Source organism: Sphaerodactylus townsendi, linkage group LG01 (assembly GCF_021028975.2).
Source record: "Sphaerodactylus townsendi isolate TG3544 linkage group LG01, MPM_Stown_v2.3, whole genome shotgun sequence".
Taxonomy (NCBI): domain Eukaryota; kingdom Metazoa; phylum Chordata; class Lepidosauria; order Squamata; family Sphaerodactylidae; genus Sphaerodactylus; species Sphaerodactylus townsendi.
Genome location: NC_059425.1, coordinates 191,545,308 through 191,562,445, shown reverse-complemented (window position 1 = coordinate 191,562,445; position 17,138 = coordinate 191,545,308). Strand labels below are relative to the sequence as shown.

The window sequence follows — 17,138 nt, the reverse complement described above, 5'->3', positions numbered from 1 at the left end:
CTTGATGGCAAATGAAAAAGTGTGCTCATCTGCAGGGTAACTGCAGCTGTAAGCAGAAAGCTGCTCCCATGTCACAAGCTCCCCGGCCCACCCACCTAGTGGTGTAAAAGGGTGGGGGGAGGGGGGGCACTAATGCTTCACAACAGCTCTTCTTCCCTTCATTCAAGGCTAGCTGAAATAGTTAAATTTGTCCAGACTGAAAGCATGTTCCTTGTCTACTGAGGTATGTACACACAACTAGCATTTTTGCACTTTCTAAGGTGGGACGTTAGAGTTGGGAGGCAAGTCAGCTTTTCTCAGATATTGCTTGAGGAGCTGCAGAAACCTGCAAAGCCAGCAACATGCATACAAAAAATACACCTGAACACCCCTGGCAGGGGTGAACTCTGGAATGCTGCCCAGCCTGTGAAATCTCACAGACCCATTTGCTCTGTTGCCTGCTGATCAATATACATAATTAACACTGTGGTGTTTGGAACGGTCTACTGTATGACATAGAACAGGGGTAGGGAACCTGCGGCTCGAGAGCCGCATGTGGCTCTTCTGCCCTTGCACTGCGGCTCCACAAGCTGAGCCGCCGGCTTCATTCTTGCCCGCCCTGCAGGCAGCAGGGCGGGCGCACCAACTGCCCATGGTCGGCTGGACCGCGCCGCGGGCTTCCCCTCTCGCCCACCCTGTTGGAGCGGGGGGGGGGGGCACTTTCCCGGCAGCCGGCGAGGCCGAGCCGCTGGCTTCATCCTTGCCCGCCCTGCAGGCAGCAGGGCGGGTGCATCCATGCGCTTCTCAGAATGAGTGGAGTAAAAGGTAAAAAAAACCCCAATATATACAGTGTTATCTTTATTTTAAATGTCGAAAATTATTTGCGGCTCCAAGTGTTTTCTTTTCCGTGGAAAACAGGTCCAAATGGCTCTTTGAGTGTTAAAGGTTCCCTACCCCTGACAGAGAAGGTTTTATTCAACAAAGTATTAGCAGTAGTAGCAAGTTTATTGTCTTGGTCATAGGTCTTCCTCGTACACAACAAAGTATTACTAAGACTGGGATTGGCACCACTGCAATAGTCAGTGTTTAGGAGGCGGCACTTACTGCCCATCTTCTCTTGGATTCCCGCACTTGTGGGACATGGCCTGTATCCTTGTTTCCCATGAGACAAGCACTCCCAACAGGAGAATCACAACAAACTGACTTATTTCTTGGCGATGTTTTAGATCTCGGAGTATTGGAGCCCATATCTAGAAGAAAGGGCTCAATCCACTGAAGGTTAAGCAGCGTTGCTCCCCTTCAAAACAAGGTCTTAGACTGACAGTATTCGATAGCAGCTTTTTATTGGTTATAAAACCTAAGCCCATATACAAAATTAGGAACACATTTAGATGCCTCTTTTGAAAGAATGATTTAAATCTATTAACTGATACGTTTAAAAAAATAATAAACACAATGCAATTTTTAAACACTGTTTTGAAAACTTAAAAAGTGCAGCAAATATACTTTTCGCTTGGATCCCGAGATCCCACTGCATGAATGGAAGGGATTCCCCTAGGCCAGACTGCAGGGTGCTGCACCGGGAACAGCCCCTTCTGCTCACGCAGCACGGTCTCTGCATCCAAACGTCTGCTTCCTTTACTAGCTATGAAATGGCTGAATCCCAATCAAGAACCGATAAGGACTGAGAATGTTACCACTTTTATCAATTTTCCTATGCTTGTCTCTACGCACTGAGTGCAATGGGAGCTCCATCACCACAGTAGCAGAAAATAATTAATCTCATTTTGAATGTAATCTCTAGGACACTGAGCATGGATTTACTATTTAAAAGGGAGGGGGCAGGGAAGAGGTTTGCTCATGCCATTAGCTGCATGTCTCCTTTGAAATCCCCAAAACGGTGACCGTATCTAACTCTGTTTTGATAAGTGTTTTTTTTTAAAGCAAACAACAAAATGTCAGGATCTTAGACGACATGTGGACCGGACACAGGTTACCAAATTAACTTAACATCTGGGTAAAGAAAAGGCACAATGAATTTCAACTCAATTTTATGTGCACAAGAGTTGAAAAGTCTGAGCCACCTTAAAGAGAAATTGATTTTCAAAATTTATAAAACCTATAAATAGAGGCCAAACCACTATATTAAAACAGATCATCTAGCAAGTAAAAATCTTGCAGTTTAAGACACATACCTGTATCCTTTTAAGATACAAGACAACTCACTCTTTGAAGTGGCTCCACCTGTGCAGATATATCTAATGAATGAACACCTGCAATGTCTGGCTTGTCAGTGGAAAAGCTTTGATGGCATCTGTCCTCATCTTCATCACAGTAAATACAACCCACATCCAATAATTACATTAGCTTTACAGTTTTTTGTATCCCTTCACATCAAGGCATTGGGAAAGTACATCCAGTGAACAGCAACAACAATACCAGTTTGTGTGACAGCGAACAGAGTTTAAATTTCACTTTTTACCCACAGCAATCCCAAATCCTTCTAAAAATAGCCAGGCTGGACAGTTTCCCCATTAACTACCGATCTCCTATGTTACCAGCTCATATCAATTCATTCATCCTGAGCTGCATGAATTAATGCTTAGGCTGAACCACAGCCGCTTCCACAAAGCCTCACACAACTAGTATGTATCTTTAACTATGTGAAACAGGTTTATAGACTAAATTTTCTATTATTCTTCTTCCAATACTCCAAGAATGAAGCTTTTATGATGCTTCTAAAAAGAGTTGCTAGTTCGTTGCCAACCACATCATCAAAAGCACTGGCAAGTAAAAATAGTTTAAGACTAAATTACAGTAAACATGAAAAGCTCCACAGTTTTAACCCAAAATATAAATCAACGTTGTTCAATTATAAATTTAAACCCCCCAAAAATATTGACTACCGAAAGTTGAAAGCAAGATTTTCATGAACCAATGCTTGTTTGGGGCAGGTTTTTTTTTCTCTCACCTGGGACCCTTTTGCTTTCAGCTATAAACAGAAGTTCAAGTCTGTAACAGGTTGTAACTCAGGTAAAATACCATGCACAGCACTTCATTACTTCAAAAACAGCAGGAACACACAGGCTGGAAAGTGGCCGTCAAGTACAACTTGCTGTTCTCAAAAAAATTAGGCCATGTTTTACAAGTCCAAATCTAAAAGTTCATTCTTCAATTCCCAAGTTTCTGAGGCAGTAATAAAACACAATTACTGGTTGAGACGTCTGTTTTTAACCTGTAATCAATCATCATGTTCTTTAAGAAGTTCTTTTTTTCTAATTTCAGTTTCACCAATGAAAATAATTTGAACTTGCATTTTTCTTTTATTTATTCCTCCACATGAAATATATGAAAATATGTTTGTTGAGCACAATGGTGGAGGCTAAAAAAAATAAATTGTGCCTCCCAAAAGTCTTCCCAAATGTAAGCGACATCTTACTGAAAAATCCTGATCTCCACAGGGCCCGCTCGTGTCCAAAGGAAGCTCCTCCTCTGTGGAAAGGCCACGTGCCACCACTAAAGGGATACTCACAATAAAACTGCAGGTTGTGGTTTCTCAGTATGTGGCACCAGGGAAAAAAAGGCAAACATAAAAAAGAGGAAAGGTAGCAGGGGCCATTAAAAAATCCTAAAACAACTGTTTATGAGATCATGCATAACGCATTTACAGTCCATGTGACAGTGACTTTTGGCAACTGCAAAGTGACCGATATATGACTTGCTTTAGAAGCATCAGACAAAAAGGCATATGCTTGGAACCTTTTTTTTTTAATGGTAGCCATCTGGTGGTAACATCTTATTGGTGTGGGACAGACTGCATTTGTATTCAGCTTAAAAATTAAATTCTTTTGTTTGAAGATTAGCCGTTGGATCAAAGTTGTAAGTACCTCCTTGCGTTGCTTCAGGAATGAGGCTGGGATCTTCGTCAATCTACAGGGCAAAACAAACACCATTTCATACAGATTACAGAAAGTCTCCTGGCCAGATTTAGTCATACTTGGGTGTTAACAAATTTGCACTCTTAGTATGCAAACATGAGATCCTGTATAAACCTTGACGTTTCCGGATAGTTTTAACAGTTCTCTTCTGTTTTGCTTTGGTAAATTCTTGAGGGGAAAAAACTGTTTTCCCCACCTGTATCTGTTACTTCCTGCCACTGGGCACTTGGCTTTTAGTACAGAGTCGTTCCTCCAGCCCACAGGTGTCAAACTTGCGGCCCTCCAGATGTTATGGACTACAGTTCCCATCATCCCTGCCAGCATGATGCTTCAGTCCCTTTTTCAGCCTGTGGGCACCTTTGGAATTCTGACCCAGGGTGGTGGGTGCAACCAGAATATGGCCACTTGGGGATGTGGTGCTAATAAAAAAATGGCCACCCCAGGAAGCGGAGACATATACATACATACTCAGAGAAAGCCCAAATGCTGGAAACAAAAGCAGTCATTTTTTAAATACACTTAAAAGAGGAGAGAATAATGACAAAAGCTGTGGTTCCAGATGCTGAAACTACATTCTTTTAATCTGAACAGCCAAACAGCTTTCCAAGGGGCAGAGCTTCACCTGGCCCAGCCTGCTTTATCAAAACATTTGTCTAGCACCAGGTAAGTTGTCGGGCTTCACAGTGCCCAAGGACGCCCTGCTGGGGGCCCCTGAGGACTCTTGGGTCTTCCTCATGAGAAGAAACAAGAAAGTCTTTCGGCATCAATCACGTCCACAGGCTCAGGAATGAGTTGGGGAGGCGGTATGTGAGCAAGCCTTCGAGGCTCCACTCTCATGCATCTGGAAGACCACCTGTGCTAAAGCAACTTTCTGAACAGCTTCAGAAGTGGCTCGTACTTAGCTGTTTTCAACTTGCGAGGCCTTTGCTCAGCACTCAATATGAAAAAGACGGAAAGAGGAAAGGAGCATTTTACAAAGCAGAGGACACTCAGATCTCTGCCAGATCCAAAACTTAGATCTAGAACTTGATCTGCTTACAGATCTCTCATGATTTCTGAAGTGTTAACAGAACTGCAAGATGTATGCATGGGCAGGAGTGTGCAATCTGAATTGGAGTTGTGGCACTAGGACGGGAGTTAACCTTTTGCCCCAAGTCAACACTGTTTCTACCTCCCCCAGTGATTTACCCTATAAAATGGGAAGCACACAACACCCCTCGTACAGCAGTCCCTGTGACCCCAATCTGAACTCCCCCGCCCTCATAATGGATGCTTTTAAGATTTAGCAGTTGACATGACTTTGGTTCACAGCTCTCTGGTTAACTTATCTGCACTATTAAGATGGGAAACATCATCACAGAAACACATTAAACTACTGCTCAGTGCATTTGTAATAGTCACAGAGGTACTTACATCATCACCAGAGAAATACTGATCTATTATTTCAAACGCTAGTTTATAAATGTCTTCATTCTCATGTTGCTGCAGTGCTTCAATTTTCTCTAGACCTGGCCAAGAGCAATGCAGGAGAAAAACAAGGGTAAAAAACTTTAGCTGCTTTCAAAAGCACTTAATGCTTCAGCTGCCCAAGTATTACAAGTCCTATAAAGAATATCAAGGAAAAAACTACCCCTAGCCAGCTACGTCCTGGAGTGTCAGGGGGAACACCTGACATCAAATGGGATCCTGGTTTCTGTCACGTTAACGGGTTTTCTCTACTCTCGGTTTCCTGCTGCCACCTTTGTGCTTTGAAACCTGCAGCAATGTTGATGGCGGCCAAGGGCCACTCGGACGGAGAGTCCCCGTTCGGGCTTGAGACCTACCGGTTCTCACATTCCTGCTCTGTACTGCTTTTGCTTTGATATCTCCAGGGGGTGAGAAGGGGGTGCCTGAGAAGAGTTAGAACTGGCTTCTTCTGTGGCTGGGCTGTTATCTGTCATGAAAGGCTTTGATTGAAATCACTGCCTCCGATATTCCTAACAGGTCCAGGGCTCGACAATGAGATGGGAAGGCCACAAGTACATCCCAAATCCAACAGCACACTGAAGCAGAGTCCCAAACGGTGCTGTCAAGATCAGGGTCTTTTAATCCCTGCTGCAAATTCAATACCTCTGACCTTCTAACCTGCTTGATCAGGCAGTGGTTTGTGAGGATTCTGGTGCAAAAGACTGTGTGAATTGAAGGAACGAAAGTTGATACAAGAATAGGTGCTCAGCCTACTTTGCACTCACCCTAGTCAAATTCTGATGCATGGTGTGGGGATGTTCTTGAACTTTCCTGTTTCTGGCCATGGCCAGGGGGTATGGAGATGGCCGCAGGGGGCTCGGGTTCACACTGCCTTATTCTGGATCAGACGATTGGCTCATCCATGTCAGTATTATCTATTCAGGCTGGCAGAAGTTCTGTGAGGCCTCAGGACTTTCGCATCACATAAAACCTGATCCTCACTGGAGATGTCAGGGACTGAATGCAGGACCTTCTGTATGCCAACCAGATGTTCTACCACTGAGCCAAAGCCTCTTCTGGCTGTGACCACATCTGACAAGTCATCGTCTCACGTACCTCAAGAGTGTCCAAGTTATGACTGTTTTAGGCAGCTCTGTGTGCCTCCAATAGCAGTTCAGAAGCATCAATGACTACAACAGGAATGAGCCCAATCACTAACCATGTGGGCACCATCACAGAAACTGGATGGGGGAGTGCCTGAGGGGCCAGCTGCAGCCAAAAAAACAAGATCCCGGGTTGGGATTCTACTGTCCTGTCCCCCTTGAATGAATCCATCCAGGAAAATTTCCCTCCAACTGAAATTATGAAAGTGAAGAGCATCCCACACTGCATTCTGAGCAACAGCCCAAAACATGGAGCCATCCCTCGCCAGCCAAGAACAGCACCGTTCTTATGAGCACACAACCATGTCTTTCCAAACAAGACTGTACTCCAAACCTTGTCATATGTGGGCTATTAAAAATCATTGGAGCCAATGTAAAATTCAGTGAAAATCAAATCCCAGGGAAGCTATGCAGTTAAGTTACGTAGACAAATAGTTAGCAACTGCGGTCTTCACTACTGCCTATAGCTTGTTGCAAGTGTGATTTTACTGTGTAATTTTTCCATCATTTAATGTATCATGTTAATATTTATGCTCTCCTTCAGTTGTTTTCTAGATTTCTGGTTGGTTCTACATTTCTAATCCTACTTCATCGTTTACTGAATGTACCATCCTGTCGATTGTACTGACTCACTCTGTGAGTCCCACTGAGAATGGCATATTATAAATAACATAAATAAATAAGTCCGGCCAATTGCAACAGGTTGGAAACAGCCCACAGTGTCCCTGTGAACCCTGGGTGAGAAGCACCAACATAGAACACAATGCAGGCATTCTCAAAGCCCAGTATGGTTAAGGGACCTGTGTGTGGACTCACATCAACATGAACACAAAAGGTGACCTGAGGGCACACAGGCCTGGCCCTCTTGGACACATGGGATGACCAGAACTCCCATGCCCTGCTTGTGAACAAGGAACTGCAGCCTCTACAGTCTCAGATGCACTATTTTGTTCTACTGGGAATCTCTACTATGAGATTCGAACATTATTGTATCTTTGCTTTCACATCCTGCATGTGAGCCCCCAAAGGCACCTGGTGGGCCACTGCGAGTAGCAGAGAGCTGGACTAGATGGACTCTGGTCTGATCCAGCTGGCTTGTTCTTATGTTCGTGTGTGTTCTTGTAATCCTCTTACTGTCGGATTGGACTGGAAAAGTGGAGTGTGTGTTTTATATAATTTCTGTAGCTCTGCCTCAGGGTCCTAGTGGAAGCAAGACATTATATTTTTTAATAAAAAAAATAAATTAGAATACCTTCATTTTGCTTGTGCTTCTCCTTTGTGCAAATCAAGCCTGTTAACTCTTTGTTTCCACAAGGTTTCAAGCTTTGTGCTGTATTTTCCCAGTAGAAAATTAAAATGCTTAAGAGAACAGCAAATAGATGGGAAGTCCCAGCAATCTTACCTCCACATTCTTCAATGATCTCTGCTATTGTGCTAGCCTCATCCCCAGCCATTATTAGGATGTTTTTCAGCCCGTCCAAAACCACCTGCACCACCTGAGAGTCTTTAACTGATAGCAAGTTACAGAAGGGCGGGATCACACTCTGCTGTACGAGGTATTCAACCTGAGTGGCAGCACAAGGCATTTTGAATGACAGCATAAACAAAAGGCTCTCAAATGCACTTGCTGATGGAGACTTAAGTCACAGAGAGAGACGCGTACCTGATCTTTTCTTCCACTTATTGTTAAGTTGCTAATTGCCCAAGCAGCTTCCTTTTGTGTGCCAAAGTCTCCCTGAAGAACAAAAACAAAAGATTTATTAGCAAGAAAAGGTCCGCAAGTGTCTTCAGATCTCCAGCTAACTTAACACCAAAGGAAGAGGCTGGCCTGGTAGCCTGACTAACCTTGGCCAGCTGATGAATGATCATCGGAATAAGCCCAGCATCTATTACGGCCTGAACTTGCTGCTGATTGCCTGCCGTGATATTGGAAAGGAACCAAACTGCTTCCTGCAACCAAAAACGAAACCTGTTATTTAGCTTCAGGCTGTAGCCAGGTTAGAAACATGGCATGTTAATAAAACAAGACTTCAGAAACAAATCTATTTTGCTGTCAGGTGGGGTTAGCAAGCATCCTGCACAAGAAAGGTGAACCAGAAAGGTGACTCCATAACCAAGGTGATGCTACGTTGAAAGAGCTGGAATTTGGATGCTCCTTTCTGTGCATGGCAAGAGGAGAAGTGCAGAAGCCATGTGAGTCACAGGACCACCCCCTTTCTTACCATGTGTGTGCAGGGGATGGGGAGGGGTTCATCTCCAAACGAGAGTCTTATTCTTAAAAGAAAAAAGCAAGAAAGATGCAGGTCCGCAAGGCAAAGCTGGTCATTATTAGCTGATTTTTATCCTGACTGTAAGAATAAAGTCTTCAAAGCAGTTGACAAAGTCAGAAAAAGTCCCTGTCAAGAAGATTTGCCTTCTTGAAAGTAAAATCTTCTTGGTTGAGAGGGAATTGTTGGACCCCAGAGGGTGAGAATCAGCCTCTTGACTAATTCAGTCATTAAAATGAGTTGATTATTTGTCTGCTCTTAGAGGAGTGCGAAGACATGCATCATTGAACTGAGTCCTTAGCCGAAACACCAGTGACGGAAGGTTGGGGCTTTGGGCTCTAATAGGAAAGCAATGGCTGAACTGGGTTTTTGGGTGGGAGGCGAGGACATGGCCGACTCGGGTGGCCTGTAGGCGCAGCCAGGAGTCTGGACCAGAGAACCAACTGAAGTTAATAACCAGCTATGTCGCAAATGTAGGTATTGCCTGCCTAAGAACAGTCTGCAGTTAGCACCCAAGAGGGTATATAAACCTAATAAATAAATAAATAAATAACCAATTAGGTTTGTTTTGGTTTACTGGCTGTATTTCGTGTTCTTGTGATGCACTCTCCTTTAAGAATAAACCTTATGAAATAGTTTGGGGCTCTTTGGTGATTACCAACTTGTGCGAACCCAGCACCATGCTACCTACGTTCATACAAAGCTCACCTTACAGGGCTGGTGTATATATAGGTTGAATCCCAATTTTGAGGCAAACCTGGAGGTTGGAAAGCAAATGTTTTGCGAGTTGGGGGAACTTCATGACAGTCACCTTGTGAAATCATCAGGAATTACACAGCTTCTGGTTAACAAATACCATTTCTTCAGAACTTCCTCCATTACATTATGCTATAAGAAATCTTCCTTGCACTTAACTGGGGAAGTGTTCGGGTCTTACTGACACAACCCAATTGCACAGCCGTAAGGAACAGATATAAAGCTAGAAGTGACCCTCTGTACTTAGCAGATAGGTCATTTATTTAGGATATTTGTACGCCACCTCTTCTGAGTGCTGCTCAAGGCAGCTTACAATAAACAGAAGTCACAAGATAAAAACAAGCCACTAGACATAAGCAGCACAAATATTGTCATTCAATAGCTGCAGACTATTAAAAGACTGAGAAGTTAAAACTCCTCATTAAAAGCCTGAGTAACAAGATGTGCTTTGGCCGGGCACCTAAAAGAAAGTGAAGTGGGCACCAAGTGAGCCTCAAGGGGATGACTCTAAACACCATCTGCCCTGCCTCTGAAGGCAGGAGAAGGCAGAGACAGCAGGGCCTGAGAGACAGATGTTGACTAGTGTGCTGAATAACATTGGCGGATGGATGTATTTGGGCCTAGTGGCACCTGGGCCATGATGGCACCAGCTTATTCTCTAAGCCAAGACTGCAGCCTGTTCTTCCTCTTAAATATACTAAAAAAAACCTCCTCACATTTAACGTCACGTGCTGCAAGATGCACAAAACGTCCACATTCAGGCAGGCATCGGGTACCAATGGCTGAGGCCACGAACGCAGGACAGAAAGACTCTGAAGCCATTATGGACAGCTCAGCACTTACCTTGTTTATCTTCTCTTTCGGATGTGTCAAGAGATTTGGGAAGTGAGACAGGACATCACAGTTGAGAACAACCTGCGTCTGCTCGTCGGTCCCGGTGACTATGTTGCCAACTGCTCTCAGTGCTGCTGTCTACGGTTGAAGAAACAGGAGAGATGTTTTTAAAGGCAGTTGATACACCCCTTCTCAGGCCAGTACATATGCAATGCCAGCATGCGGGCTGTTTGCCAATTGGAGTTCTGCGGGAAAGCATGGAGTTTGCACATCCTCCTCAAGCTCAGGCCAGGTCATTAACTACGTAGGTAAGTGATGCTCATCTGAATCCATCCTTCACTATTCCCCAGCAGGCAGAGGACACAAGCCAGACTGGCACAGGGTCTAAACCCCATAAATTTCGGGCAAACAAACAGGGTGTGCTCAAGCGACTCGGGCAAAGTTTGGCAGTAGGTGCAAGCACGCTTCTGATGTGCAGATGTCAGAACCGTCTCTAGAGACCAGGTGACAGGGAACGTGTTGGTTCAGCTACTTCATGTTGGTTCAGCTACTTCGTTTTGTTTTTCTCCTCTGTTGATTTTCTGTTTTGATGCCTAATAAAGGTTTCTGATCTGAACTAATCAGTATTAAGACGTGATGAAACTAGTCGCTCAACTGCATGACATTATCTCTCTTCAGTTTTCATGTCCACTATCGGGGTGGGGTTTATGGAAACAAAAGGGAAACCAGGAATAAAACTGGATGACTGACGTGAATGGATAAGGAGCAAGAAACAGTAGCCACGATTTGATGGGTTTAGTTTCTCGTATGCAGAAAGCACCTGAGGGCAAGCCTTGCTGGAAGGTTCCTGGACAGGAAACTCTTCAAGGCCCCCCCGCCCCAACCTCAGCTGTGGCAGGAGGGTGCCCTGGGGGACAGCATCAAGTCTGCTCCTTCCTCTCCCTGGGACGGGGGCTACTCTACTATTCAGCTGTCACGTACCAGACCTGAAGATCGTCCTGCCTGCAATGTTCAGCCAAACTTTAATTTAGCTGCTGAGCAGGCCCCGTCAGGCAGGAAGAAGAGAGCTTAACACAAAACTTAACACCAACTGTAAGAAACGGAGTGGCCCTGGCTTGTGATGTTTTTTTCCCTGCAACAAAAGGAAGTCTTACCTGAACCTTGACCTCCTGATGACTCAGAAGAGGAACTAGAAAAGGTACGACACCTGAATCTATCACCATCTGTATTTGTTCATTGCCGCCATCCGTCAGGTAGGACAAAGCCCAAACAGTGTCCACAAGAATCTACAGAGGAGAGAAGTTTCACCTGTCAACATGGGACTATAGCAACCATCTGAGCCAGATTATCACAGACTTGACATCTTGAAAATTGACATTTCATCCTTTATGTGACCTTCTTGGCATTTCCTGTGCTCGAGAAGAACTCTGCCCTTCATACTCTTCAAGGAATGCTCTCGAACATGGGTGTCAAACATGCAACCCAAGGGGTGGATCTGGTCCCTTGAGGGGGCTTACAGGACATGCGAGTCAGCTGAGGCATCCCCCCCCCTCCTCCCGATTTGGCTGGCGGGGGTTGGGGGCTGCCTCAGCTGGCTCATGAGCCTGATAAGCCGTCTCAAGGAAGCCACTCAACCATGCTGCAAGCTCCCCAGTCCAGGTGCTCCCACTCCAGGGCCATTCTGGGGCCACCTGAGGAAGCCCCCTGGCCTGGCCCGGCCGAACCCAAAACCAAATCACATCTATGTCACATCCAGCCCTCGTAACAAGTGTATTCAACACCCCTGCGCTCATTCTCAGGACAATCTACACATGGTGGGTGGGGTTGGCAGACTCACACAGAGTACATTAACTCTGACAATATGATAAAGCATTTGGCTGAGGCCACAGTGCTTCTGCCTGCCCCAGAAGCCCAGCTGTGCTCCCATCAAAGAGGTGCTGCTCCAGAAGGGACCCTGAGTGCTTGGGCGGGGGGGACTCCACCAGAAGTAAGAAGAGGGAAAAAACAGTCTGGTGTAGCAGAAACAGCTTCACTTGTCCACGTAGATGATCTGGGGCCCAAAGAAGTTTGAAACTTGGCTCTCCCCAACTCCATTTTATGTTCACAACAACCAACGATACAGGCCAGGCAGACAGTTCTGTGACTGGGCCGAAGTCATCCAGCGAGCTCCCATGGTGGATTTGAACCCAAGTCTTCCCAGGCCCCAAGTTCAATACTCTAACCATGCTACTTGTTGCCTCTCTCTTGTGGAATCAAACCCATGTGGAAGGTTGTGCTTCTTCTTTAAAATGGAGAGAATTCAACATTTACCAGCAAAAATTTTAATAGTTTTTTTTAACAGTAAGAGTTGTGCAACTGTGGAATCGGCTGCCAAGGGAGGCAGTGAGCTCCCCACCACTGGCAGGCTTCAAGCCGCAGCGGGACAAAAAACTTGTCTGGGATGTTCTATGTTGATCCTGCATTCAGCAGTGGGTTGGACTTGATGGCCTGTATGGCCCTTCAAACTCTATGATTCTAACATCATAAAATATTCTGTATGTTAGAACAAACAACAATTGACCGCTCTGGCTATCCTGTGGATCAGAGTGGCTACCCGGGCAGTTATATTGTTCCAATTATTGAAAACCTGAAAAACAGCAAAAGTCTTGGGTAAGAGCAAAATATTTCCCTATTTACAGTAGAAATGAAAAACCTGAAATGTAATTTAGTTTGCAGCCTTTCAGTTGCGAAACATCTAATGTTCCAGGTCCAAAAGGGGCAATATGACAAATGGCAGCTTTTTCACACTACATGAAATAGGGCCGTGACTGCAGGGTGGGTTACTGTTCTGATCTCATGGAGGCAAGACCAATTTGAATACTGTACTGCTGGCCAAACAAGTAAAATGTTTAAAACCAATAAAATCCACTGAAAACATGCAGACTGAGAACGCTTTCTCCACCTATAGAGGACAATTTGATTTACTAACTATACTGCTCAATTATCTGGACAAACGTTTTTAGCAACCTTGTAGACTGCTTTTGATAAGCCATTTATAAGCAGCAATTCCAAGAATCAGAAATAGCTGAAATGGTCCAGATACAGGTAAGAGGGACAAAAGATATTTGAACTGAACTATTTATTACAGTCTACTGACCCAAACCAGTAAAACTAAGCATGCACAAAAGATATCCAGATTCCACAACCAACCGGATATTTTGTAGTATGGCATATATTGTGATTAAAAATTTTAAAGCAATAATTTCTGTCTAAATAAAAAGCTCAAATAAAATTGTCTACTATCTAGAATTAAATATGGAAACCAACTTCTATTTCTTGTCATTCTTCTGTGGAAATTCACATGAACACAAAAGCCAAATTTTGAAACTACTTCTACGGGATCTTTTTTGTATAAATTCTGGAAATTTTGAATAGGACACAGCTCAAATAATTAAAGAAGCCTTTAGAGATAAATAAATAGAACAACAATCAAAGTTTCAGTATTTACTTACATTTATATCTGTATGGTATATGAGAACACACAAGGCTGGCAAAATCTGATGGAAGAAAAAAAATATTAAAAGTCCATTAATGTTAGAGAAAGCAAACACCCACTGTGTAAAATGGCACCCAAACTAAGACCAAACCAACGCTACAGAAGGAAAATAATTTTAATGACTATACAGTACAAGATTAAATATTTCATTTTAATCACATAGAACAGAAAACGTTAATAGCCATTTTACCTTACATAAGGGGAAATCAAGAGCACAGACTCATTTTAAAATATAATTCCTCCATAATCCAGAATGACCACTTTTAACCAACAAACTTTGCAAATACCCAAAACCATTCCTGGTCCCCTATGGAAGCCGCTCATCCAATATTCCTGTCCTGTTTTTTATTTGGTTCAGCTTTGATACCACGACCGGCACAGGGATTATGGCTGCAAGGCAGCAGGGACAAAAGGAGAGTCGACTCTCTAGCTCTTGAGAGGATTCCATTTCATCAGCCCAACTGCAAGCAGAACTGGCAATGCCGGAAACCAGCTGCAGTGGCGGGAATGTCCCACCCCTTTGCTGGATTTAAATGCAGCTGTGGTGCACACCTCAGGGCCGTGCCAGGCACAACAGAAGCACAGCCTCCCAAAACGTTTCTACCGACATTTACACTTACGAAAACTGACAGCATTTAAAGAAGAAGAAAAAGAGAGAGGTGAAACACGGCTAAAGGCAGTGGCAAATTTATTTGGCATACTGGTAACAGTGAAAGCATTCAAGGCTATTCTCGCTGGCCATTTTTCCCGTCCAGATTGCCCACTGCCTCCTCCTGCTGAGGAAAGGAGACGGAATCTTCCCCAACTGCCAAGTAAGGGAAACCATACAGGTGCAACTTTGCTGGAAAATGGCCAGGGAGAAATTGCTCAATATGCAGCCCCGTTAGTTTTCCAAGTACATTTGGGTCCTATTTCAGAGTTGGTTTTTTTCTCTTACGTTGTGGACTGTTCATGCTTTTAGTCTCTTGCTGATAATAATCAGCTCTTGTTATCTCTTCAAACTCTCACCTGCCTTTTTTTGCCATCAAGTCACAGTGGACTTAGGGCAACCGACTACGGCTTCCAAGACAAGAGACATTCAGAGGTGATTTGCCACATCTCTGCCTATACTCTTGGGCAATTTGGCTCAAAGCTGGATACATGCCAGCATCACCTGATATTCTACTTTGTAGTTAGGTCAGATAACCAAAAATCCCTCAGACGCCACCAGGTCTCCTAGCTAGTAATCAAAACCAAGCATGCAAACACGCATTACAGAAGCATGCAACGCACACGCCGCCATGGGGGAAAATGACCTGCAGTGAGACTGTGCAATTCTCTATTTACCTCCTGAACGGTCTCCATAGGCGGTGGGGGGTCCTTATTCCTGCAGAGATTTACAATGACCCATGTGACGTTCCGAAGGAAGGTGATGGGAATGGAAGGATTGATGAAGGAGAGAAGAGGTTTGACAACTCCCAGTGATATGACATAATCTCTACACTGGGGACCATCACCTACAGAAATGGAAAATTTTTTAAAAAGATTACATTCACAATGGAGACACTCTGAAATGTATGCAATGGCTCATGTTGGGACACCAATGTTCTATGTTTCCCCGTGAGGAACAGCACAGAAAAGCCACTGTTCAGAGAAAGTCTGAGCAACACGATTTGTCCAATTTTTATAGCAAGCAAGAGAAGCGAAGTTATCAAAATGAAGATGTTTAATTATTTAACTATACGACACCAAGAAAAGAACTTAGAGGAAACATAGTCTCATGGGGGTAATGCCAATGTTTAAAATTAGGCTTTAAAGCCTTCAGCGGCTGTAGCTTTTTTCCCTCTAGAAATACAGCTAATTCTTACCAATAATATTCCCAAGAGCCCACACGGCCTGTTCACAAACATTTTGATGGGGCGAATGCAGCAGTCTTAAGAAGAGAGGCACCGCATCTGCAGGAGAACACCAATTTGACGTGTGTGAAATACGGCATCCGCATAGAATAACAGCATTACATTTTATCGTGTATCTCTGTAATTATTGGAAAGAGTTACGGAATAAAGTGACATTAATTCAGACTGGATTTAAAATGGACCTTAGAAGAACTATGCCGGTGCTGTTTCTGGAAGGGGGGAAAAGAAGGAACAACCTAAAACGTCAGTTTAGGAAAGAGGGCACCTAACAGCCAACAATACAAAGTCCTATCACCCTGTGACAAAGAGAGGAGACCAGACATGTAGCCATAAGGGGCCGGGGTGGGGACCAGCGCAAAAAATGAGCAAATCTGTTCTCTTCTCCTCCCCTCCTGGCCCTCCAAGCAAAATGCCAGGTAAGTGGGGTGACCATGGGGGGCAGCGTGGGGGGGAATCTGGAGTCTGCCCCAGGCTCCATTTCCCCAGCTACGCCTCTGGGGGGAGACTCCGCCACAAGTCCCCAACAATCACAGCAGACATTTCCCAACATTTCCTCAGATACATTTTAGCAGGACGCAAGGAGGTCAGGCAGATGGGAAGTCCTCTAACCTGGGACCTCACTTTGAGGGAAAGATCAAGAGGAGTGCTATGAGCGCAGGTGCTTTGTGACCACCTGACAAAGCTGCCGGACGACTCTCCTAAGTGCTGGAAACCAAGACTCCTGTCCGCAGTGAGCTCCCTTCAGACCTCCCTCCCACCACCCAAAGTGACTCTTCGAGACGCGTGTCCAGGGCTTCCCTCTGTGCTCTGAAGTGAGGAGAACAGGAAACCCTGGCACCCCGCCTTCCCAAGTCCACCCTTCTGGCAGGCCACAGTTTTCGTCCTAGGCCACCTGAAGCACAGCTGGCTATGCAGGTGTCCCAGGGTAACGAGGAGGCCACCTGGCCAATGTCAAGGCTATTGCCAGACCGTGCGCCAGACCTGCTTTTTCCAAGTATCCAGAATGGAAACGGTAACTGAAGGGTGAAAGGTCTGGAAAGCGATTTTTGTCACTCTCCCCTCACTTGCACTGCAGCGCCTGAAGGGGGCTCGGAGGCCATTCCCACCCCCCACCCCCTTTCCTCTTGGCCCAACTGAGGCAAACGGCAGCTGAAGATCTTTCTCTTCACTCCACTTGCAGTAACGGTTAAGAGCAATCTTCAACACCTGCTGCCTTTTCTGGCCTCACAGAAGAAGAGTTTGGATTTATTTATACCCCACCCTTCTCTCCTGTAAAGAGACTCAAGGTGGTTACAAACTCCTTTCCCTTCCTCTCCCCGTAACAG

General features: G+C 44.7%; 1 protein-coding gene across 1 annotated transcript in view; it reads right to left on the bottom strand.

Annotated features, from left to right (window-relative positions):
* Positions 1-1,305: 1,305 nt before the first annotated feature.
* KPNA3 (karyopherin subunit alpha 3) overlaps positions 1,306-17,138 on the bottom strand; it is a 30,074-nt gene continuing 14,241 nt past the window's right edge. The window contains exons 8-17 of the mRNA XM_048502264.1: positions 15,766-15,852; positions 15,245-15,414; positions 13,875-13,919; positions 11,538-11,669; positions 10,393-10,521; positions 8,372-8,476; positions 8,190-8,261; positions 7,929-8,091; positions 5,331-5,425; positions 1,306-3,909 (exon numbers count right to left, since the gene is read on the bottom strand). Coding sequence (XP_048358221.1) covers positions 3,811-3,909; positions 5,331-5,425; positions 7,929-8,091; positions 8,190-8,261; positions 8,372-8,476; positions 10,393-10,521; positions 11,538-11,669; positions 13,875-13,919; positions 15,245-15,414; positions 15,766-15,852 — 1,097 coding nt within the window. The 3' untranslated portion in view covers positions 1,306-3,810. The remainder of the gene's footprint in view (positions 3,910-5,330; positions 5,426-7,928; positions 8,092-8,189; positions 8,262-8,371; positions 8,477-10,392; positions 10,522-11,537; positions 11,670-13,874; positions 13,920-15,244; positions 15,415-15,765; positions 15,853-17,138) is intronic.